This window comes from Alosa alosa, chromosome 24 (genome assembly GCF_017589495.1).
Source record: "Alosa alosa isolate M-15738 ecotype Scorff River chromosome 24, AALO_Geno_1.1, whole genome shotgun sequence".
NCBI classification, from domain to species: Eukaryota; Metazoa; Chordata; class Actinopteri; order Clupeiformes; family Clupeidae; genus Alosa; species Alosa alosa.
Genome location: NC_063212.1, coordinates 21,688,982 through 21,712,472, shown reverse-complemented (window position 1 = coordinate 21,712,472; position 23,491 = coordinate 21,688,982). Strand labels below are relative to the sequence as shown.

The following is a 23,491-nucleotide window of genomic DNA, read 5'->3' as shown; positions in this document are numbered from 1 at the left end:
TGGATGTACTAAAGCATTGTGATTTGTTCAAGATGGGGAGAAACTGCTTTAATGATGGGCACAAGTGATGAGATGATATGGAGTTTGAGTTTTGAGAATTTTAATTCTGATCTTAGAAATGCATCAAAGCAACTGAGAAACGCTGTAGTGTTCCACAGTGCCCAGTAGCCCACCGATTCAGAATGTGATCAAGCTTTAATCATAAAGAAGAAGGAAGAAAAATTCATTCTCATGTGTAGCCCCTCCCCTTATATTAACCTCATAGCTGAAGACATTTTGCAAAATCAGTGTGTAATAGTTGGGAAATTAAATTACAGTATATAATACCTCCATGGGAGTGACTGCTTAGACTAACATGTCCTCTCCTTCCTGTCTTCCCAGGTGGCTGGGCGAGAAGATTCAGCCGGAAAGGAATCAGGAAGCGGTCACCACAGAGGACCACAGTGGACGGGCGTTTTGGCCGGAGCGAGGAAGCGGCTTGAGAACGGGGGGCGAGATCGATAGAGAACGAGAGAGGTGTTGTGTCGCGTGGTGTTGCGTTGCGTCGTGTGGCGTCACATCGGCTGCAGGCAGCTGCGACCTCATCTGGTCCGCTCCCCCCCTGACCCTTCCCCTCCCTGTATATCCCTACACACCCTTAAAACACTCTCACGGTGGGATTGTACCTGTTTCTCTTGGAGTGTCTCTCTCATAGTATACCTCTGCTGACACTGGCAGCCCAGTTTACAGCCCTCTGGGACCGTGGTCTTCTTTTGCCCGAAAGGAATCGCCCTCGTTTAGAGATTTCTGCAGTTTTATTCATTCTTGCAATTTTTGCTGTTTTCTTTTTTGTTTCTGTTCCTGGGAGAGTTATTGGCTGAAGTGCCCAGTGTTTTTTTTCCCTTTGGTTTGATTTTCTTTTTTTAAAATTGCCTTTTGTTTGAGTTGTGTTTTTTGACCCTTCTCCCACCCCATCCCTTTCCTAATTGAGGCAGCTATCCCCACTCTCTACCTTATCCTGGGAGTTCTCTCTCTCTTTCTCTCTGTTACACACGCTGATAACAGACAGGTTTGCAGCCGCACACACGCACACAAAGAGTAACAAACGCACACACACACACACACACACAATCACTGGATGCAAACAGGACTCTCGGATCCACACAGAACCCACCTGCTCCGCTCAACAGGACAGGGTGAGTACACACAGGCTGGATAGGTGTGTGTGTGTGTGTGTGTGAGAGAGCAGTCCATCATCAATGCATGCCTGGAAAAGCAGCCCCTTGTATTTTATCCCCTGCAGTACACAGGTATATCCCCTTTACTCATAAAACTCAACAGCACATTTCTAGTGTGTGTGTGTGTGGCTTTCATAGTGTATGTATGGCTTTGTTTAGCACGTGGTTACGTCAATGAGCTTAAAATCCCTGGAAAAAATGTTTGTGTTTATTTAAGGGGTTAAATGCCGTATTATGAGAATTAAAGATCATGTGACTGCATTGCTGTGTGTGTGTGCGTGCACGCACTCAGCTGATTTTAAATTACATTTGTATTTTCATATGTGTATGAGTTGGTGCATGAAAGGAAAAACAGTACTATCAAATGTGTGTTTCTATAATGTGTTTTGTCTATTATTGTGTTTTGTGCATTCTATTTTGCCATGTGTCACATGTGCTTTTGTTGCCTGGCAGACTTTCAGCTCTTGGAGGACAAGAGGAATATGACTGCTGAGACTCTCAATTTCGGCCCAGAATGGTGGGTCACACACACACACCTCATTTTCCTCCTCATTTCCTCTTTTAGGCATTGTCTTGCCTCATATTCACTTTCACACAACCTCTCCTTTCCCTTTTCGTCTGCTTTCTATCTCTCTATCTTTCTATCTATCTATCTATCTATCTATCTATCTATCTATCTATCTCTATCTATCTCTCTCTCTCTCGTATGTCCAGTTATGGAAAGGAAAGGCAGAACATAAATCTCTCTCTCTCTCTCTCTCTCTCTCTCTCTCTCTCTCTCTCTCTCTCTCTCCCTGTGGGATTTTTATCTCTCTCTCTCTCTTATGAATGTTTTTTCTCTCCTTTCTCTCTCTGTCTCTGTGGGATTTTTATGTGTGAATGTATTTATGAATGTTTGTATGGGCCATGTCATGATGTCATGGGTTAAGGAATGATCCAATAAATCTCTCTCTCTCTCTGTCCCTTTCTCGTCCAGGCTCCGTGCACTATCCAGCGGGGGCAGTGTGACTTCCCCCCCACCCTCCCCCGCCATGCCAAAGTACAAACTGGCCGACTATCGGTACGGCCGCGAGGAGATGCTAGCACTTTATATCAAAGACAACAAGGTGAGAAAGAGACACACACGCACCCACTCGTATAGGTACACGGACACACATAATATACCATATTTTCCGGACTATTAAGTCACACTTTTTTTCATAGTTTGGCTGGCCCTGCGACTTATAGTCAGGTGCGACTTATATATGAAAAAAATATATAATTGAACATGTTTTTAAATGTTAATTCATATTAACTGACATGAACCCTACATGAAACATTACTGTCTAGCCGCGGGAGAGCGCTCTTAAATGCACAAGTTCTGTGCACTTTCAGTCAGAGATTAGTGGTTGCACTATGCCTGAAACACACGTGCATACCTAAATCCTCCAATTATGCCCTGGATTCTGTTTGGGCCTCAGATTCAGACAAATAAAAGCCAGTAATAATTTTGTTTCAATTTAACTCATAAAAGTAGCTCTTCTTAATATTTTATATTGTTGGTTGGTTTAATATTGTTGCCATGAGTCTCCAACACGTTGCTCTCAAGCTACCAGTTGCATGCCGCTCTTCTGAGCTTGCCAGAGGCTGAAGCAGTAACCTACATTTAAACACAATTGTTGCTGTCAGGCATCAGCCTACGAATTTTATAAAAAAAAAGTAAATCATGCATAATTCAAAAAAGAACTAAATTTAGGCTGAATAAGGTTTCCATTTCAGCACAACACACGTTCCATGAATAAATGAAAGCGGATGTCTTATCTTGCAATAAGCGGATGGAGATCCCAACACCCTACCCTACATACATGAAACTTAATAGTGAACCATCAAATACCCCATAGATTTCAGTGGTCATCAATTTAGCAATATAATCAAACAGTAAGCCATGCCCCAAATAAAGGTGCTGTGCTTTGCGCAGCCTAAATAAAGACCCCAGCGATAATTTGAAGATTTACGATAGTCTGCCGCCTAAACATTCCTCACCCGTTATCTAGACATGCATGAAAATATTTGAAAACAAAACTCACTGCCATGAGGCTAATATTTGATCGCTGTTTTGCTACTAATTATCTTTCACGTACTGAATACGCACATTAGACAGTGAAAGTAGGCCTACTATGCGCTCCGTGTCTGTATCTGTCTGTTCACGTCCGCAATCGATTATAACGTTCCTCAAATGGAGAACACATCCATGTTCTCTCGCGTTATAGGCTGTCGCTTCTGTGTTTACAAAATTCCTGATGGTTCCTGATCGCTAAACGTTTGTTTTCCTTCCTGTTGATCACGGTTGATGTAGAAGCACCTCCTAGGCTACAATTTGACTTCAGCGATGAGAGAGAGAGAGAGAGAGGCACCCGATAAGTGGTCCATGCGCACGTGTGTGTGTGTGTCTCTGCATGGGGTTCAATTGAAGTCAGAGTTGGTCCGTCCAGTCAATAGTCCCGCATTCAGGCCGCTCTATTAGATTAACGTTATCAGACAGCGCTGTAACATGTGTGGGAATTTCTCTCATTATGATGGAGTTGTGGGACTTTTATTATTATGCTCAATACTTAATAACTTATGCGCAATACCCGCAATCCTGCGCGGAAATTTAGGCCCTGGTTTTAAATGCGCATATTTTTTTCTCTCGCTCTCTCGGAGGTGGCCAGCCGAGTAATTGTTCTGCTGCCAGCTTGTGCCAATATATTGTCCAAAATGCTTGATTGCATTGCATTCTCCACATTTTTAGCTACATTTTCATGTACCGCATCAGCATTTTTGTTCATTGAATCTTTTGTAAATTGCTTCATTAATTGCGCTGGCACTTCGCCAGCAGCCTCGGCTTGCCTCTTGCCACTATTCACTCCTTCGCCTTCATTAACATTCCCTGTAGAATTCTCAATATTTTTGGCCTCTGTGTCCAGTTATATCTGTCTGTTCTTGGTCTTGGATTTTGTGAAATAAATTTCTAAATATCACCTGCTTGCTGCAGCTTTGGTCTGCACGTCCTATTAAAACCGGTCTGTGCAGTCTTTTTAAAACGCATCTTTTTCTCTCTCGTGGGCATTTAATCTGCTGCCGGCTTGTCACTCCACATTGCCAAAAATGCTTGATTGCATTGCATTCTCCACATTTTTAGCTAAATTTTCATGTACCATATCAACATTTTTGTTCAGTGAATCTTTTGTAAATTGCTTTACAATTACTATCGGGCCTATAGGCCGATCGCCTGGCTTGCGCTTTGGTCACGTCATTTTAAAACTGTCTTTTTCTCTCTCGTGAGCATTTAATCTGCTGCCAGCTTGTGACTCCACATTGCCCAAAATGCTTGATTGCATTGTATTCTCCACATTTTAGCTAAATTTTGGTGTACCACATGGCATTTTCTTTCAGTGAATCTTTTGCTTTAGGCCTATCCGGCCCTCTTCTTGGCTGCCTTCACTCCTTCGTCTTCATTAACATTAATCTTTTTGGCCTCAATAGTCCAGTTACATATTCTCTGTTTTTGGATTTTGTGAAATACATTTCTAAAGAAATGCGACTTATAGTCCAGTGGGACTTTTATATAGGTTTTTTCCTGTTCATGACGCATTTTTTGACTAATGCGACTTATACTCCGGAAACGACTTATAGTCCGAAAAAACATCAGACACTGCTATTGACTGACGACACACACACACACAATAAAATATTGTGTGTGTGTTCAGGTTCCTGAGGACATGCAGGATAAGGAGTTTGCATTCTGCAGGAGGAGCCTCTGCAGCTCTGGCTTTAGTGCCTCTGACTGAGGAGGAGCAGGTGAGATATTTAATATATTTATATACACACACACACACACACACTTGGTGTGTGTGTGTTCAGGTTCCTGAGGACATGCAGGATAAGGAGTTTGCTGCTATTCCTGCAGGAGGGAGCCTTGCAGCCTTGGCTTTTCCTGACTGAGGAGGAGCCTCCCCAGCCCTGTTTGGCTTTAGTGCCTTGACTGAGGAGGAGCAGGTGAGAGATTTATATATTTATATACACATACACACACACTTGTAATGTAAATATTGTGTGTGTGTTCAGGTTCCTGAGGACATGCAGGATAAGGAGTTTGCTGCTATTCTGCAGGAGGAGCCTCTGCAGCCTCTGGCTTTAGTGCCTCTGACTGAGGAGGAGCAGGTGAGAGATTTATATATTTATATACACATACACACACACTTGTAATGTAAATATTGTGTGTGTGTTCAGGTTCCTGAGGACATGCAGGATAAGGAGTTTGCTGCTATTCTGCAGGAGGAGCCTCTGCAGCCTCTGGCTTTAGTGCCTCTGACTGAGGAGGAGCAGGTGAGATATTTATATATATTTATATACACACACACACACACTTGTAATGTAAATATTGTGTGTGTGTTCAGGTTCCTGAGGACATGCAGGATAAGGAGTTTGCTGCTATTCTGCAGGAGGAGCCTCTGCAGCCTCTGGCTTTAGTGCCTCTGACTGAGGAGGAGCAGGTGAGATATTTATATATATTTATATACACACACACACACACTTGTAATGTAAATATTGTGTGTGTGTTCAGGTTCCTGAGGACATGCAGGATAAGGAGTTTGCTGCTATTCTGCAGGAGGAGCCTCTGCAGCCTCTGGCTTTAGTGCCTCTGACTGAGGAGGAGCAGGTGAGATATTTATATATATTTATATACACACACACACACACTTGTAATGTAAATATTGTGTGTGTGTTCAGGTTCCTGAGGACATGCAGGATAAGGAGTTTGCTGCTATTCTGCAGGAGGAGCCTCTGCAGCCTCTGGCTTTAGTGCCTCTGACTGAGGAGGAGCAGGTGAGATATTTATATATATTTATATACACACACACACACACACACACACTTGTAATGTAAATATTGTGTGTGTGTTCAGGTTCCTGAGGACATGCAGGATAAGGAGTTTGCTGCTATTCTGCAGGAGGAGCCTCTGCAGCCTCTGGCTTTAGTGCCTCTGACTGAGGAGGAGCAGGTGAGATATTTATATATATTTACACACACACACACACACACACACATTAACACACACACACACACATATTTACACATTCATTCAGACACTCAGTCATTCCTTCCTTCACCAGTCTAACTTATCTTAAATTCTCCCATCTTCCTCGTTCTTTCCCCTCCTCCCTCCCTTGCTCACGTTCGCTCTCTCTCTCTCTCCCTCCCTCCCTCCATCCCTCCCTCAGATGGCGGTCCTCGTTCGGCGGGCTGGCGGGAGCACCCTGGCGATGCCCGGCGCAGGAAATACGACTTCAATTTCCCGGAGGCTGGCGAGGGTGGGCGTCGGAGGGCGGGCAGCGAAGGCCTGGACGATGACCGTGACAACCTGCCCGAGTGGTGCACCGACGAAGAGGATGGCGAAATGGGCACCTTCGACTCCTCCGGCGCCTTCATGCCCTTGAAGGTGAGCTCACTGGTGTGTGTGTGTGTGTGTGTGTGTGATAAGGAGAGGGGCCATGATGGTGGTAGCGTAGTGGTTAAGGAGCTAGGCTAGCATGCAGTAGCCTGAAACAGTCATGGGTTAAATTCCCGGCTTCCACTGTTGTGACCTGGAGCAAGGCACTTAATCCTGAGTTGCTGCATGGACAATGACCCTTGTAATGTAATTGACATATGTAAGTCGCTTAAATTACTAAATGTAATTGTACCACCCCCCCCTCCCATCTCTCTCTCTCTCTCTCTCTCTCTCTCTCTCTCTCTCTCTCTCTCTCTCTCTCTCTCTCTCTCTCTCTCTCTCTCTCTCTCTCTCTCTCTCTCTCTCTCTCTCACAGAAGGGCTCTAAAGACCCCATTCATGAGGAGCAGGAGTTTGAGTTCCAGGGCCTGGAGGACGAGGATGACGAGGTCATGGCCACCGCCAGAGAGGAGGAGAGGAACAGCAGCAGCGAAGGGGAGAGACTGGACAAAGGTAAAGGTCAACGGAGTGGGAGGGAGGGAAGGGGGTCATGTTGATGAAATCGGGGGGGGTGTGACTACCTCTTTTGTGAAACACAGAATTTCCTCACGCATCTTCTTTTTACACACACACACACACACACTCTTTCTCTCTCCCATCTCACATCTTGTCATCATTCCATTGCAGATGTGAAAGAAGCCTTGGCTGAGATGGAGGTGAAGCCTGTCTCCCCCTCCTCCCCTCCCTCTCTCCCCTTTTCCTCTATGCCTGCACCACCTGCTCCTCTCTCTGAATCTGTGACTGCTCCCCCTGCTGGTCTGGAAGAGCCGCTGCAGCCCACCATCAGCAAGAACACCACTGAAGGTAACGGTGCAGTCATACAGGGATACACTCCATGCATTCAGATTCACATTCACACTAGAGGCTAGAGATGTACCAGTATGAAAATGTAACATGACTTAGTCAGTGTCTTGTCATAAAAGTGGTGTGGCTTTCATAAAAAGGGCTGCCTTTTTGTTATTCTGTGTGTGTTCGTGCAAAGGGAGAGTGAAAACACACACGCAAAACTAATAGAAGTTAGATGGGCTGGCGACTGAGGTTAAGTTAGTGAACTGCTGGTTACTAAATAAAGCTCAACAAAAAGTTATTGTGTGCACATCCCACCTTCTGGCAGGTGCAGAACAAAAAAAAAACCTACTCAAGTGAAAAAATATATAATGTCCACAACACTGCTTTTGACTCCCATATATTTAATGTACAAAAGGCAACGTTTCGACCCTGCTGGGTCTTCTTCAGGCAAAGGAGCCTTTTGTAGCCTTTTGTGCATTAAATATATGGGAGTCCAAAAATTCTTGAACGTGTCTATAACCCTCCCAAAAATGAAGCTGCAACTCCTCTGATTGAAGCTGTATCTTGTGCATGCCTGTTCACAACTAGCCTACCATAAGGGAGAGCCAGGACGATTTAAACACTTTAAAACACTTAAGCGTAATTTACAAAAAGAGCGTGACACACTGAAGTTAATATTTTGTCACTAGTAATTTACGTCTGTCCTCTGTCAAATATTGTTGCATTTTCAGCTCTTTGTATCGAAACAGTAATTTTGGTACCGTGACCACACTATCCCTTATACAGGCATTCCAACACGGGAAAAGCATTAATACAGGCTTTCTTATACACACATTAGTAAGTGTGTGAGTCTGCAGGCTTTCTTATACACACATTAGTAAGTGTGTGAGTCTGCAGACATCACACTAAGGGCCTGATATTGTTGCGAAATGGCAGTGCTTTTTGTTTCTTTGTCACAGAAGCTTCCTTGCCTTTTCTGACTTTTTGTGTGTGTGTGTGTGACTGTGTGACTGTTTATGTGTGTGTGTGTCTGCAGAGGCAGCTCCACAGCTCAGCCCCCCTGCCAGTCTGGCTCCGCCCCCTTCCTCAGCTGCTATTCACCCCCCACCACCGGGGGGTGACACCGAGGATGACGAGGGCATGAAGCACCTGCAGCAGGTGGGTGTGTGCGTGTGCGCGTGTGATTCTTTTAAGAAGAGATGGCTAAAGAGTGAATTCTTGTAGAAAAGTGTTTCGCCTGTCTGTTTGTTTGTTTGATTGAGTGTGTGTGTGTTGTGTGTGTGGTAGGGAGGAAGTGGATGAGATTCTGTCTGTGTGCAGTTTTTGAGCGTGAGTGTAATTGTATTTGTATGTACGAATTTCTCTTTGTTTGCAGAGTGTCCAGTTATGTATGTGTCTGTGTGTGAGTGTGAATATGCTGAAAGCAAGAGTTCTGTGGAGTCATCATTCATTTTAATAGCAAAATTATTGTTTTAAAGGGTTTAGAATATGCTTCATGTTTATATACAAGACACTGGGTGTTTGCAATGTTAGAGACGGAGTATTATTTTTTTAGAATTTAAGAATTTCTAAAGCACACTAAAAATAAGATGATCTGCAACACCCAGATAACAAGGCTGGATTTAGCCGCTGCTGCGGAATGGCAGAACAGATGGTTTTCTCCCGGTACACCTCTGAAGCCTCTGAAATATACTGCTGAAGGGCACGCCCACCTAGATCTCCTTTCATGGAGATACTTTCAAAGTTAACGCTGTGTCCATGTCCGTCACCATGCCAGTGTTGGAAAGGTTTTGCAATCGTGACTGGCCAGACTCTATTCACTTTGTGAATGAGTTTGGTTTACCAGGCTATATGCAGTCTCACCCAAGCTTCCGAAATATACTACTGAAAGGTGATCTCAATCAGGCCTCGGAAATGTATTATTGAAGGGCAACAATCTTACTCGAGCCTCTGAAATATGCTACTAAGGCCCTACAGTCTTAGCCTAGCATGTATGGGTAGTTCAAAGTAATTAATTATTTACCTACTGCTATGTTTGTGTGTGGAAGCTTCGGAGCAATTAATCATTTACATACCTGACCCTCTGTGTGCGTGTGGTGTGTGTGTGTGTGTGTGTTTACATGTTTACAGGAGGCTGAGAAGATGGTGGCGTCTCTCCAGGACTCGTCGCTGGACGAGGAGTGTTTCACCCAGGCGCTGCAGGAGAGTCGGAACACGGCGTCCGCACTGCCCCTCTCCCACGAGGCCGCCATGAAGTGGTTTTACAAGGACCCGCAGGGAGAGATCCAGGGTACACTCCACACACACACTCCACACACACTCACTCCACACTCACACACACACTCACTCACTCACACACACACACACACTCACTCCACTTGCACACTCACTCCAGCACACTCTCCACACCTCACTCACTCCTCCTCACACCTCACACAAACTCTCCATACACACTTACTCACTGAACCAAGCAGTGCAGGCGTCCTGATTCGGTGCATGAATTACGGAGAATACGGTATAAAAAACATAAAACTTCGTGTGCGGTTAATTAATGTCATGCGCCAATTACTGTTAAGTAGGGGATTCACGGGGAGTTCTTTAGCGACACCTAACGCTAATCTGTAGCCTACGCCTTAGCTCTGAAGCTCTGATTGGCACCTATGTTTTTTGTCAGGTGGTTAATTCGAGTCAGTCAGTCAGAGATAGGAGCAATAAGGTGGCGACACACATTAGAAGGATCCGCTGGTCTCTTACATAAGTTTGAGAACTTCAGTTACAGTAGTACAGGCGAGAGAGTGGTTGATAAGAAACTGTGTGTCGGCGTTGTTCAGCAGTTGTTGGGTATGTGAGTGGAAATATATGCTACACATGTTGAAGCAATCAGCCAGATGATGTAGGCTACCAATCACCGAAATGAAAAAAAAAAAACTTCCCTCGCGCTTCACCAGCCTTTGGATACACATACAAATAGAGCCAAAACCTATGGCTTAAATTAAATGATTTAAGTAATGACAGAAAGCCATGTAAATCAGTGGTAATTACCTTTATGTTGGGGTAACTTGTAACTTCTCACATGAGGAGCTGGCAGTGTTAAGTGCATAGACAGAAGTGTCAGCGCTAACCAGGCTAATAAACAAACCATGCTCACGGTGAGTTAGCGTCGAAGGGCAAAGTCATGTGACTTCTAGTTGTAGTCTGTTTATGAAATGAAAGGAGCAATTTAGTTTTTTTTTTTAAAGAAGGCAAAATAGTGTGATATTTTCACAGTTAGTAGGCTAAGGGTATTACTGTACACACTGAAAAAATATTGAGGCAAATTGTAGACCCTTCCATATAGAACTAAACACAGATGTTGAAGGTCTTGCTTAAATGGATTTTAAAAATCATTATTCTATGTAATTTGCACTTTCAGAAATAAGAGATGCTGTAGGCCTATTTTAAGTTTATATCTATGATTGTCTTATTTTGTTTACAACTTACAGTTGGAGTCAGGTACTTATTGTACTGTTTAGCCTACATCTTACACACTTCAGGCTGTTGCAGATAGCTCAGGAAGAGACTGTATGACACTAGGTGGTACAGCCTGATACATGCACAATAAAAAAAAAAAAAAATTTTGGTTTTGCTTTTCCCTCCATTGTACCGAACTCATTACCCGAACGTGATGTCGAACCCGAGTATGAACCGAACCGTGACTTCTGTGTACCGTTACACCCCTAATACACACACACACACTCCACTCACTCTCCACACACCGCCCACACTCACTCACTCTCCACACACACACTCACTCCACACTCACTCACTCACTGACTCCACACACACACACACACTCCACACTCCTCACACACACACACTCACACAAAGTGGTTGATAAGAAACTGTGTGTCGGCGTTGTTCAGCAGTTGTTGGGTATGTGAGTGGAAATATATGCTACACATGTTCAAGCAATCAGCCAGATGATGTAGGCTACCAATCACCGAAATGAGAAAAAAAAACTTCCCTGCGCTTCACCAGCCTTTGGATACACATACAAATAGAGCCAAAACCTATGGCTTAAATTAAATGATTTAAGTAATGACAGAAAGCCATGTAAATCGCGTGGTAATTACCTTTATGTTGGGGTAACTTGTAACTTCTCACATGAGGAGCTGGCAGTGTTAAGTGCATAGACAGAAGTGTCAACGCTAACCAGGCTAATAAACAAACCATGCTACGGTGAGTTAACGTCGAAGGGCAAAGTCATGTGACTTCTAGTTGTAGTCTGTTTATGAAATGAAAGGAGCAATTTCGTTTTTTGAAAGAAGGCAAAATAGTGTGATATTTTCACAGTTAGTAGGCTAGGGTATTACAGTACACACACTGAAAAATATTGAGGCAAATTGTAGACCCTTCCATATAGAACTAAACACAGATGTTGAAGGTCTTGCTTAAGTGGATTTTTAAAAATCATTATTCTATGTAATTTGCACTTTCAGAAATAAGAGATGCTGTAGGCCTATTTTAAGTTTTATATCTATGATTGTCTTATTTTGTTTACAACTTACAGATGGAGTCAGGGTACTTATTGTACTGTTTAGCCTACATCTTACACACTTCAGGCTGTTGCAGATAGCTCAGGGAAGAGACTGTATGACACTAGGTGGTACAGCCTGATACATGCACAATAAAAAAAATTGCTTTCTGCATTTTGGTTTTGCTTTTCCTCCATTGTAAATCAACTGCACTGAACTGCGGATGTCCGAACCGAGGTATGAACCGAACCGTGACTTCTGTGTACCGTTACACCCCTAATACACACACACACACTCACTCACTCTCCACACACACTCCACACTCACTCACTCTCCACACACACACACACACACACACTCACTCACTCCACACTCACTCACTCACTGACTCACGTGCACACACACACTCCACACTCACTCACACACACACTCACACAACTGTCTCCCCTGTTCCCAGGTCCGTTCACGACAGTGGAGATGTGCGAGTGGTTCCAGGCGGGCTACTTCTCCATGACGCTGCTGGTGAAGCGAGGCTGTGACGAGGGCTTCCAGCCTCTGGGCGACGTCATTAAGATGTGGGGGCGCGTGCCCTTTGCCCCCGGACCCTCGCCGCCCCCCTTCTGGTCCGACCACAACAACAACAACCCCCCCCAGCACGCCAGCCTGCAGCCAGGGCCAACACCGTGAGTTCACAGCCAGTGTATGCGTGCGTGCTGTGCTTTCTGTGCGTGCGTGTGTTTCTCATAATTTGAAATGATTATGATGAAATGATTATGTTGAAATGATTAAATGATTATGTTGTGTGTGTGTGTGTGTTCATATACTGATTTTTTTGTGTGTTTATTTGTTTCTGTTGGTGTAGTATGTGTGCGGTATAGAGTACGAAACCATGATGTGGCGTTGCCAAGGTAGCAATTTCATTGGATCTAAACAAACCAATCTAACCATAGTGGTGGCTTTCTTAATCTATTTAAATTATTTTACGATGTTTCTAAGACGTTCGTATATATTTTTTACACTGTAGGAATCCCATACTACAACACATTCATACCAGCACGATCAAATTCTTGACTACAGAGTTGTATTTTAGCATGGGTTTCGTCCATGCATTTAACAAGAGACCAGCTTTTAACCAGCATTTAAGAGACAGCCTTCACAGCCTGTGGTTAAAATCCTTAAATTCACGGATGCGTCTTGGCAAAAAAAACATCACTCTTCACAGTTGCCAGTCTTTGATAAGGCGTGAAATATCCACTGGGATTTTGTTTCTTTCTATTACACCTGTGAGAGGATCCGTGTTATGTGGCTAAGCTGCTGCCTAGCAGGTAAAACACGTTTAAACTGGAATGCGTGTGTGTTTCTGTGTGTGCATGTGATATCATGTCAATGCGTGTTTGTGTTGTTTGATTGGTTGTGTCTGTATGAGATCTGTGTAACTAATATAACGTGTGTGTGTGTGTGTGTGTGTACGGACAGGGGAACATGGATCAGGAGCGCCTAAAGAAGCAGCAGGAGCTGGCGGCTGCAGCAGCTCTCTATCAGCAACTCCAGCAGCAACAGCTATTCCAGCTCATCAACAGGTGTGTGTGTGTGTTCATATACTGATTTTTTTGTGTGTTTATTTGTTTCTGTTGGTGTAGTATGTGTGCGGTATAGAGTACCGAAACATGGCATGATGTGCGCTGCTGGTAACAATTTCATTGGATCTAAACAAACCAATCTAACCATAGTGGTGGCTTTCTTAATCTATTTAAATTATTTTACGATGTTTCTAAGACGTTCGTATATATTTTTTTACACTGTAGGAATCCCATACTACAACACATTCATACCAGCACGATCAAATTCTTGACTACAGAGTTGTATTTTAGCATGGGTTTAAATTCCATGCATTTAACAAGAGACCAGCTTTTAACCAGCATTTAAGAGACAGCCTTCACAGCCTGTGGTTAAAATCCTTAAATTCACGGATGCCGCCTTGGCAAAAAAACATCACTCTTCACAGTTGCCAGTCTTTGATAAGGCGTGAAATATCCACTGGGATTTTGTTTCTTTCTATTACACCTGTGAGAGGATCCGTGTTATGTGGCTAAGCTGCTGCCTAGCAGGTAAAACACGTTTAAACTGCTATAACCTACATTTAAAAACAATTTCTGAGGTAGAAACGATGCCAATACAGTCAATGCTATTGATGCCACTTCGAAAATTTGTTTAGATCCAGTAACACTGCAGTCATGGAAACGGAGCGTCACACTTTGTTACTCTATTGTATCTGTTTTTAAGTGTGTGTGTTTCTCATAATTTGAAATGATTATGATGAAATGATTATGTTGTGTGTGTGTGTGTGTGTGTGTGTGTGTGTGCGCTTTCCCAGCAGGTGTGGCGAGCAGGGTATGATGCCTTCGATGAACAGGTCAATGTCAGTGCCAGATACAGGGTCCATGTGGGACATGCATACCTCAGCCTCACAGCCGACAGGTAACACACACACACACACACACACACAAGCTTACCAGTTGCAAACCACTTCCCAGCTAACAGCTACCGGCAGATATACACTTTTTTCCAAATGGAATATAGTGTGTGTGTGGGGGGTCTCTAAAATTCTAAACTCTAAAATTGTCTATTAGATTGTTTTTGAATGCCAAAATCTGCTAAATATCTGACCTTGCCGTTTCGTTTGCTCCCTCGTCTTACACAAATGTCTGTTTTCTCTTTAGGCGGTGAGGCCAGTCTATGGGACTTAACAATGAATTCTTCAACTCAGGGTCCAACTCTTGAACAGCTTCAAAAGGTGAGCTTTGGCTCCCCCTGGTGTCATCATCAAATATAACAGCATGTTCCCCACTTCCCAACTGAAAAGATTATAGTTAATGGTAGAAACTGGAAAAACAAAAATGTGTAATGTGAAATAATATTGACTTGAGTGTCATACCTGCAAACTACATTAGCATTTACATGTATTCATTTAGCAGACACTTTTCATCCAAAGTGACTTACATAATATGTATATTATAAGGGACTACAGTGTCCCTGGCATTGTCCCCTAGCAACTTGCTCAAGGGAACAACAGTTAAAGCCAGGAATTGAACCCACAATGTTTTAGGCTATTATGGTAGCTCAGCTCCTTAACCACTACGCTATCACTGCCCCGTCAAACTAGTCATTTCTGCTATAATATTCACAATATGATTTAGTTTGCTTGACTGAATGTAGAGGCTTTTGGCAGGGTACATGTTCTCAAACTCAAATGACTTCTGGGGGACCAGTGCAAAAGGGTATGAGGGGGAAAATCTTCTGTCGGTTTGAAAAAACTTCTGATAAATAGGCCTATAGCTTGTTGTGCATTGTAAATGATCTATGTCTGTGCTTTAATGAAGTGAATAAATATATAGCAATATATAATATAATAATAATAATAATAATAATAATAATAATGAATATATACATTTATTCCACTGCTTGGTTGAATTGTCCTAATGTTCAAACTCAGAATTAACCACTTATTTTCAACCTATAAGATCCATTTTTTTCACACCTATCACGCGTATAGATCCAAACTTTGTGAAGTTTAAATGAACTGTCATGTTGCATCCGTGTGTGCAGGCTCAGAACAAGCAACATTGAACTGGCCAGGGCTTTTAAGCTAGAGGATGACAGCAGGCTAAGTAAAAATAGCTATGTTTCAAAGCTAAAGATCAGGAGGGAGGAGAAGAGGAGGCACAACCTCTGCAGCATTAATTTCTGTGGATCAGACCACCCGCCATTATCCCTTACAGGAGAATATAGCAGGAGGAGACACTGTCCATCAAACGTTCAGCCATTGCATTTAGGGTTGGTGTTTGCCTTCTACATAATATGCCTTTTCTGGGCAGAGATGAGATTTTGCAACAACCTGCACACACACACAAGCACATAAATTACCTTGGCATTGCACACACACACACCTACCTTACTCCATGCAAGTAGGAGCCCCCATGTTGTCTATTGAAGGAAATGTTTGAGTATGGTCACACATTCATACACACACACACACACACACACACACACACACACACACACACACACACACACACACACAGTTCTGGAAGTACTTGTGCTCTTGCCTGCTCCTGATCACTGATTCCCTGCTTGTGTTGGTTCCCCTCCCTTTTGCCCTCCCTCCCTCCTAACTTCTATCCCTCCTCTTATCCGTCCAACCCTCCATCCTCCCTTCTCTCTATCCCTCCTATCTATTCCTCCTTCCCTCTATCCCTCTTTCTCTTTATTCCTACTCCTTCTCTCTCTCTCTCTATCCCTCCCTCAGTGTCGTCAGCAGCAGGAACTGATCATGAAGCTGCTGGCGCAGAGCCAGAGCCAGAGGGGGCCCGGCGTCGGGCTCCGGCTGGTCCGGAGGCTCCACCGCTGGGCTGGGCAAGCCAGGCAAGGCCCTGGGGCTCCTGGAGCTGCAGCAGGAGGCTGAGAGGGTGAAGCAGCAGCAGAGAGCCCAGCAGCAGCGTGAGAGGGTAAGGACGCCCGTACACACACACACACACACACACACACACACACACACACACACACACTCTGGGCTAAATGCGCTGTGCTCTTGCAATCAGATCAGAAAATTGATCCGCAATGCATCTTAAAAACAAATGTAAACAGGGTCTTGGTATAATAAATAATGAATGCTTTTTTTGTCATTCTCTCCTTTCCCTCTCTCTCTTCCTCCCTCCCTCTCTCTCTCTCTCCCTCCCTCCCTCTCTCTCTCTCTCCCTCCCTCGCTCTCTCTCTCCTTGTCTCCCAGCAGCAGCATGCGGGCCTGATGTCGGGGCAGTGGGGGGAGGGGGCGGGCTCTCTCTGGGCCAGTGGGAGTGGCCTGGAGGGGAAGTCTGGGGCAGGGGGCGGAGTGTCTGGCGCCATGGGCATGTGGGACGAGGCGCTGAAGAGCCAGGCTGGCATGCGGGGTATGAGCCACAAGAACAGCAGCAGGAGCAGCCCCTCACTCAGGTACACACACACACACACACACACACACACCACGCACGCATGCACGCACACACACATACACTCACTTACTCACACACTCACTCACACGCGCACTCACACACACACTCTCCATGCCATGGTGTGGGTGTGACTGCGGGGTGGGTGAGGGGGGCTTTTAAAGTGGTTTGATCCATACAATGGTTAAATAAAAGGGGTTTTAAAAGTCTCTCTCTCCTTCTTTCTTTCTCTCTCCCTCTCTCCCTCCCTCCCTCAGCGAGCGTGAGCAGTATATGCTTCGTCGTAAGCGCACAGAGGAGGAGGATAAGCTGCTGAAGCTGTTGCAGGGCATGAAGCCTCAGGACGGCTTCACCACGTGGTGTGAACAGATGCTGCACGCGCTCAACACCACTACCAACAACAACGCCTCTTCGCTTGATGGTAACACACACACACACATACGCACATGAACACACACTCAACATCACCACCAACAACAACGCCTCTTCGCTTGATGGTAACACACACACACACATGAACACACACTCCATCACATCACCAACAACAACAACGCCTCTTCGCTTGATGGTAACACACACACACACATGAACACACACTCAACATCACCACCACCAACAACAACAACGCCTCCTCAATTGATGGTAACACACACACACACACAGACACAACACATTATTTTTTTGTAGTTTTAGTTCTGATACTTCAGAATTAAAAAAAAAAAAAAAAAAATATATATATATACATACACACACACACACACACACACACACACACACACACACACACATACTGTTTAATAGAACAATTAGGTACAACACATTTTTGAACAATTTGTTCACTTTAGTCTACTATGTCTTGGTTTAAATTAGTATTTTACCTGTTTGCACCACCTGCTGATGCGCAATGTCACGTCATTGACCCACACACATTCACTCACACAACTGTGTACATTGTTTTACAGTGGAAGAGATGATTAACTTAAGGAAGAGATGATCAGTCTGTGTCTGTGTGTGTGTACTGACAGTGGCCACCATTGTGGCATACCTGAAGGAGGTGGAATCTCCATACGAGGTGCTGGATTTCATCCGGTCCTATCTGGGGGACACCATGGAAGCCAAAGAGTTTGCCAAGCAGTTCCTGGAGCGCCGTGCCAAACAGAAGGCCAACCACCAGAGGCAGCAGCAGCAACAGGTGTGTGTGTGTGTGTGTGTGTGTGTGTGTGTGTGTGTGTGTGTGTGTGTGTGTGGTTTGAGCAGGAGAGAGAGTGTGTGTAGAGCTATCATTTGATACCAAGTACAACTTTCTGGGTTATATAACAGACGAAGTGACAGCAAAATAATAACTCCATATAGCTGGACTTGCCCCACGTTTTTGTCTGTTTTTGTGGCAAAGCATGTTTATAATCCAACGCCATCAGGTGTTTCTCTATGACAAAGCATGTTCATAATTCGTTTTTTTTAGATCCTAGCAAATTCCTGCATGGCATCCAATTCAAGGCTCACATTGCATTCCGATTTGTTCAATAAAGAAACACCTTTTTTGCCCTTACTTTGTTCATGGCAATGCAGTAAAAAGTTGTTGTAGAGAATCATTATGAGTTTATACACCATAGGCACACACAGGCTAACACGCAAACTCGTGGTCAAGTCAGGTCAGATCAGTTCGTGTCACAGATATGGAACGCAGAAAGGTCATTTTTCATCACTAAATAAAAAAAATGCCAGTTATTTCTGTAAGGTGCACACCACATATGTCTGTAAATTGCTCAGCCCCAGAGAATCCCACCACCATGGCAATGATATTGCCAAATTCAAGACAGTCTGTTCTACACATATATGTAAGGCAAGTCGAGCTGCCAGCTTGCAGTGGTGAGATGCATATAAAAATATTTTCAAAAATATACGCTTTTTGTATTTAAAAATCAAAATTAAATCAATGCAAGTATTAATACATAAAATTGTGGCAGATTTGGGTAGCCTGTTTTTGAAATGCCCTTAAAACAGTCTAGGGCTTCAGTGAGTAACATCAACTAAAAACATTAAGATGGAAGTTATTCTCTGCATCATCACCTCTCTTCTCTCTCTCTCTCTCTCTCTCTCTCTCTCTCTCTCTCTCTCTCTCTGTGTCTCCACTCCTATAGCTCTCCAAGGAGGTGGCTGGACTGACCATGAACAACTTCGCTCTACAGGTAAATCTACTGTTACACACACAGCACTCGCCAGTGTGCAGGCTAGAGTACAGACAGCCAGTCTATCATCAATAGAGAGCTAAAGTCACACCCTTCTACTTCCGGTCCATGTGATACTATCTTGCGAAAAAATATGAACGGGAGTTACTAGAGAGATAACAATTTTTTGTCCTGATCGAATTGTAGCATGAATTTCACATATGATGTGTGTAAATTTTAAAAGATATTTTTTCATGTCAAGAAAGTACTGTTTGATAGACTGCAAAAGTTGGGTTTTGTGTGAATCCGCTCAGTGGACTACGTCTCTCGTCTCGAATGATGTACATCACCAACATAGTGAAATGATACGGCTAGCTAACGGTTACATCTTGCCACCAGCTATGTCACTTAACAGTAGTTTATGTGCAGTCTATGGACGAATACACCTTACCTGATGTGTTTTATTCTCTGACTCATGGTATTTTCATCGGCCTGGGAAGCCCAAGTAAAACCTGTTGCTGGTATGCTTGTACAATCCGGTGTGGCTGTGAATGGGCTAACGTCACTAGCGCAACTGCTGTGTTTTTCGTTGCCCCTCTGCATTGGCCGTGATGCCCCTTTGAAAAAATCAGAGGTTTACAGGCCACTGTGGCTTTGGTGCCCCCTTCTTTGAATATTCTGCTTTGTGTCCAACTAATAGCGATTTTTTTATTTAGCCTGCCCTGTCAAAATACTCTTAGCATTCACAGCGCAAATTAATTTAGTCTTTTACGCAGTGGAGAAAGTGACGGCGCACGGCAAGAAAGAAAGTGCGCCCAAATTCAGCCATTCTCAGTTGAACTACTCCCGAAGTAGCCTACTCATCACACAGAAAGAAGTATCACATCACATGAAAGAGCTTTTTCTCAGCTTTCAAAGCTAGCCGCTAATTGCTGTGGTGAACGGTTTGCGAAAAAAAAAAGTAAATAATATTATTCAATTTAATCATAAATTGTACATAAGGTTCTGCGCCCATCTTCCTACCCATTCATCTCGGTGGAATACTTTACGAACCCTTCGTTCAACACACGGCAAACCATATATCAGAATAAACAGCAGACCTTGCCGAACACAAAGGTGTAAAGCAGTCCCCTGTAGAGATAGCTGTTCCAGAGTAATCCGGTTTTGAATTTGCAGCAAATTTCGACATACATTTCTCCAAATTTGGGCTTTAAATTTCACAATGTGTTTAAATTGTTCTACATGTTTTCATAACAGGTCAAATACAAAATAAATGTTACAAATATCGCCTAGATATCGGGAAATATTAAAATCAGAGGATATACAGCTGAGTTTTGAAAGTAGCCCTAATGATCACAAAATGCTAAGCATACATCTAGGCTATTTGAGTTTCTTAAAGCTGAGCTGTGCTTAAATTGTTCAAAACATGATTTCATAACAGGCCAAATATAAAATAAATGTTAAATATAGCCTAGATATCTGTAAATATTAGATGATCAGATTTACAGTTATATGTAATATGTCATGTTTCATGTTTTTGTAATGTTTCATACAGTGGTGCAGGTCTTCTGCTGTGAATAGGCTAAATACAACTTTGATAATTTTTATAACCTACTACTGTATAGTTAACTTTGGCCTTGGTGCACTGACATGTGGCCTTTGTGCCCCCCACCAAATATGCCCAACTGAAGGCCAAGTGGCCTTGCCCCTAAAATGGTGAAATTCCAAGCCTGGTTACAACACAAACCTTACCTTACTTACCTTACATGAGAAATTGTCTTTAAAATTGACAAACATCATAATATCACATGTAATTCAAGGCACATGTCGATCGTGACCAGAAAATAATTTCTCTTTCGCCATTGACAATAGATTTTTCAGAACCATGACCTGCAGTGTCACTGGATCTAAACAAACTTTTGAAGTGGCATTGTATTTAGACATGTGGCTTTGTTTCTATACGCCAAAACGCCAGTGGATATGTCTTATCAAATGCTTACGGCTGTTAAGAGTGACGTTTTTGCCTCATGTTACATGCAGGTTTCTTTTATGGAGGAAACCCGTGCTAAAATAAAACTCTGTTGGTCACAAATTTGATCGTATTGATATACGTGTTGTAGTATGTGATTCCTACAGTGTAAATAAAATATACTAACGTCTTGGAAACATAAAATTATTTAAATAGATTAAGAAAGCCCCGTAGCCTATGGTAACTACTATGTTTAGATTGATTTCTTTAGTTCCAGTGAAGTTGCTACCTTGACAACGCTACGTCATGGCTTCGGCAAAGATTGTTAAGGCAGAGCAAGATATTTCATCAGGAGCCACTTCCGGGAACCCGGATCGCACGGGGGGGGGGGTCAAAATCCCCCTTTATGCAGCGACTGCTCCATTGAAGTCTATGGCCATAGCTCAGAATTTCACCACATATGCTAAGATCTTGGTTCTATACAGTTATGAATGTGAATTTTGGGCACGTTTTCATGATCCTCAAACCCTTCTGAACATTTCAGGTACATTTTTTAGCATTTTTGAGCATTCCAGTCTGGAGAAAATCGACTTTATATCAGGTGTGCGCCGGTTATTTATGCCGCTGCTGTTTGCCGGTTGCAACGTATGCTCATCAATACGTCATCGACACGCCTCTTTATGCAGACAGGATTCGATCCCCATTTCGCGCCCATAGACATGAACTATGACGACGTATCTTGCTCCGCCTTAACAATCTTTGGCTTCGGTACTGTATTATGAAAACAATAGTAACCATGGTAACAAGTCAAGTTTGTTCATTATTCCCATTATTTCATTGTTGCTGTTGTCATGGTCATGGAATGTGACATGCTCACGTTGCTTGGCGGCCTTTCCTAACTCCTCATTGTCCTACTCCTCCTTCTTCCCAGGATTCCATGCGTGGCGTGACCCCCAGCGCTCTGCAGTCCATGTTCCAGGCGGCCCATGCCGGGAAAGGGGGCATGGCCTACGATCAGGCCGCCAAGCTGAAAAAGAAACAGCCCATGATGCTGCATTCTGACCCGAGCATCCTTGGTAAGATAGATTATTTAAAAACACAATGCATGCATCACATACATGACACTGAATCTCATGGATATCACTATATATCACAATTTTTCTTACTTAAGGCACAAAATTATATTTACAAGTTCAATAGAACTGCTACAGTGTTAGCGAAAGTCTGGTGTGTCTGCACTGTGCTGCTCACTACATCTGTATAGCTGTTAAAGGTTCACAATTTTTCAGACTTTTCTAAGATGCACACAGGCCGCATTGCACACACATACTACAGTAATTTCCCCATGTGTTGGCCCCATTGTGTGTTTTAAACCAAAGGACCCTGAGCACTGTATACATTTTTGAAATGCAGTACCCAATAGCCCAATTAATCAGAATCAGATCATGCTTCAAAGAAGATCGAAGAAAAGAAATGTCCATTTATAGCCTGCCCTTGTGTAATGTGCAAATGTGCAAGCATACATATACACACACACACACACACACAAGCATACATATGCACACACACACTTACACACAATGTGGAGTGTACAGGTTAAATGTAGCCATATTTTTTTTTACATCCATAAAATTCAATGTCACCATGTTTGAATTGTCTTAACGCCAAGGCCCCACCAGTCTATGCTATCACGCTATCAATAATACAGGCATGCTAGCAAACACACAGGCATGATCATGGTTTCTGCTGTTGTGTGAGGTTGCATAAGGTTATCTTTTAAAGCTTATTTTCCATGTTCTTTTCCCTCCCTCCTGTCTTCCCTCCTGTCTTCCCTCCCTCCTGTCTTCCCTCCCCATTCCTTTTCCTTCCTTTTTTTCACTATCCACTGCTCTCTCTCTCTCTCCATCTCTCTCTCTCTCTCTCTCTCTCTCTCTCTCTCTCCTTAACTATCCACTCGCTCTCTCTATCTCTCCATAACTATCCACTATTCTCTCTCTCTCTCCCTTGTGTCCCCCCCCCCCCCATCACCCATTTCCTCTCTCTTTCTGTTGTCTTCCTCTCTCTCTCTCTCTCTCTCTCTCTCTCTCCCCACCCCCACCCATAGGGTACTCATTCCATACTGCAGGGGAGCGCCTGAGCCTAAATGAGATGGAGATGGTGGAGGATTACTGATCTACAGCAATAGCTACCTGAGGCCTTTTTTCTATGTAACAAAAACAACAACAACAAAAAAAAACAACAACGTGGTGCCCAAGTAATCAGACACCCCGATGACCAATGTGCACTGCTGTGGGTTGGGGGGGGGGGGGATACTGAATGCCAGGACTATCGAGTTTGG

At 43.6% G+C, this 23,491-nt stretch overlaps 1 protein-coding gene across 1 annotated transcript; it reads left to right on the top strand.

Annotated features, from left to right (window-relative positions):
- The first annotated feature begins 385 nt into the window (after positions 1 to 385).
- gigyf1a (GRB10 interacting GYF protein 1a) lies at positions 386 to 23,456 on the top strand. The gene is given in 27 exon segments (XM_048236062.1): positions 386 to 1,175; positions 1,671 to 1,734; positions 2,194 to 2,323; positions 5,469 to 5,564; positions 5,636 to 5,731; positions 5,803 to 5,898; positions 5,970 to 6,065; positions 6,154 to 6,240; positions 6,326 to 6,332; positions 6,461 to 6,678; positions 7,046 to 7,181; positions 7,356 to 7,532; positions 8,554 to 8,675; positions 9,648 to 9,807; positions 12,489 to 12,647; positions 12,650 to 12,714; positions 13,508 to 13,611; positions 14,406 to 14,509; positions 14,752 to 14,825; positions 16,338 to 16,390; positions 16,392 to 16,536; positions 16,821 to 17,020; positions 17,274 to 17,437; positions 18,042 to 18,208; positions 19,158 to 19,205; positions 22,085 to 22,229; positions 23,258 to 23,456. Coding segments are annotated over 27 exon segments (3,039 nt in total). The 5' UTR covers positions 386 to 1,117; the 3' UTR covers positions 23,326 to 23,456.
- Positions 23,457 to 23,491: the final 35 nt, after the last annotated feature.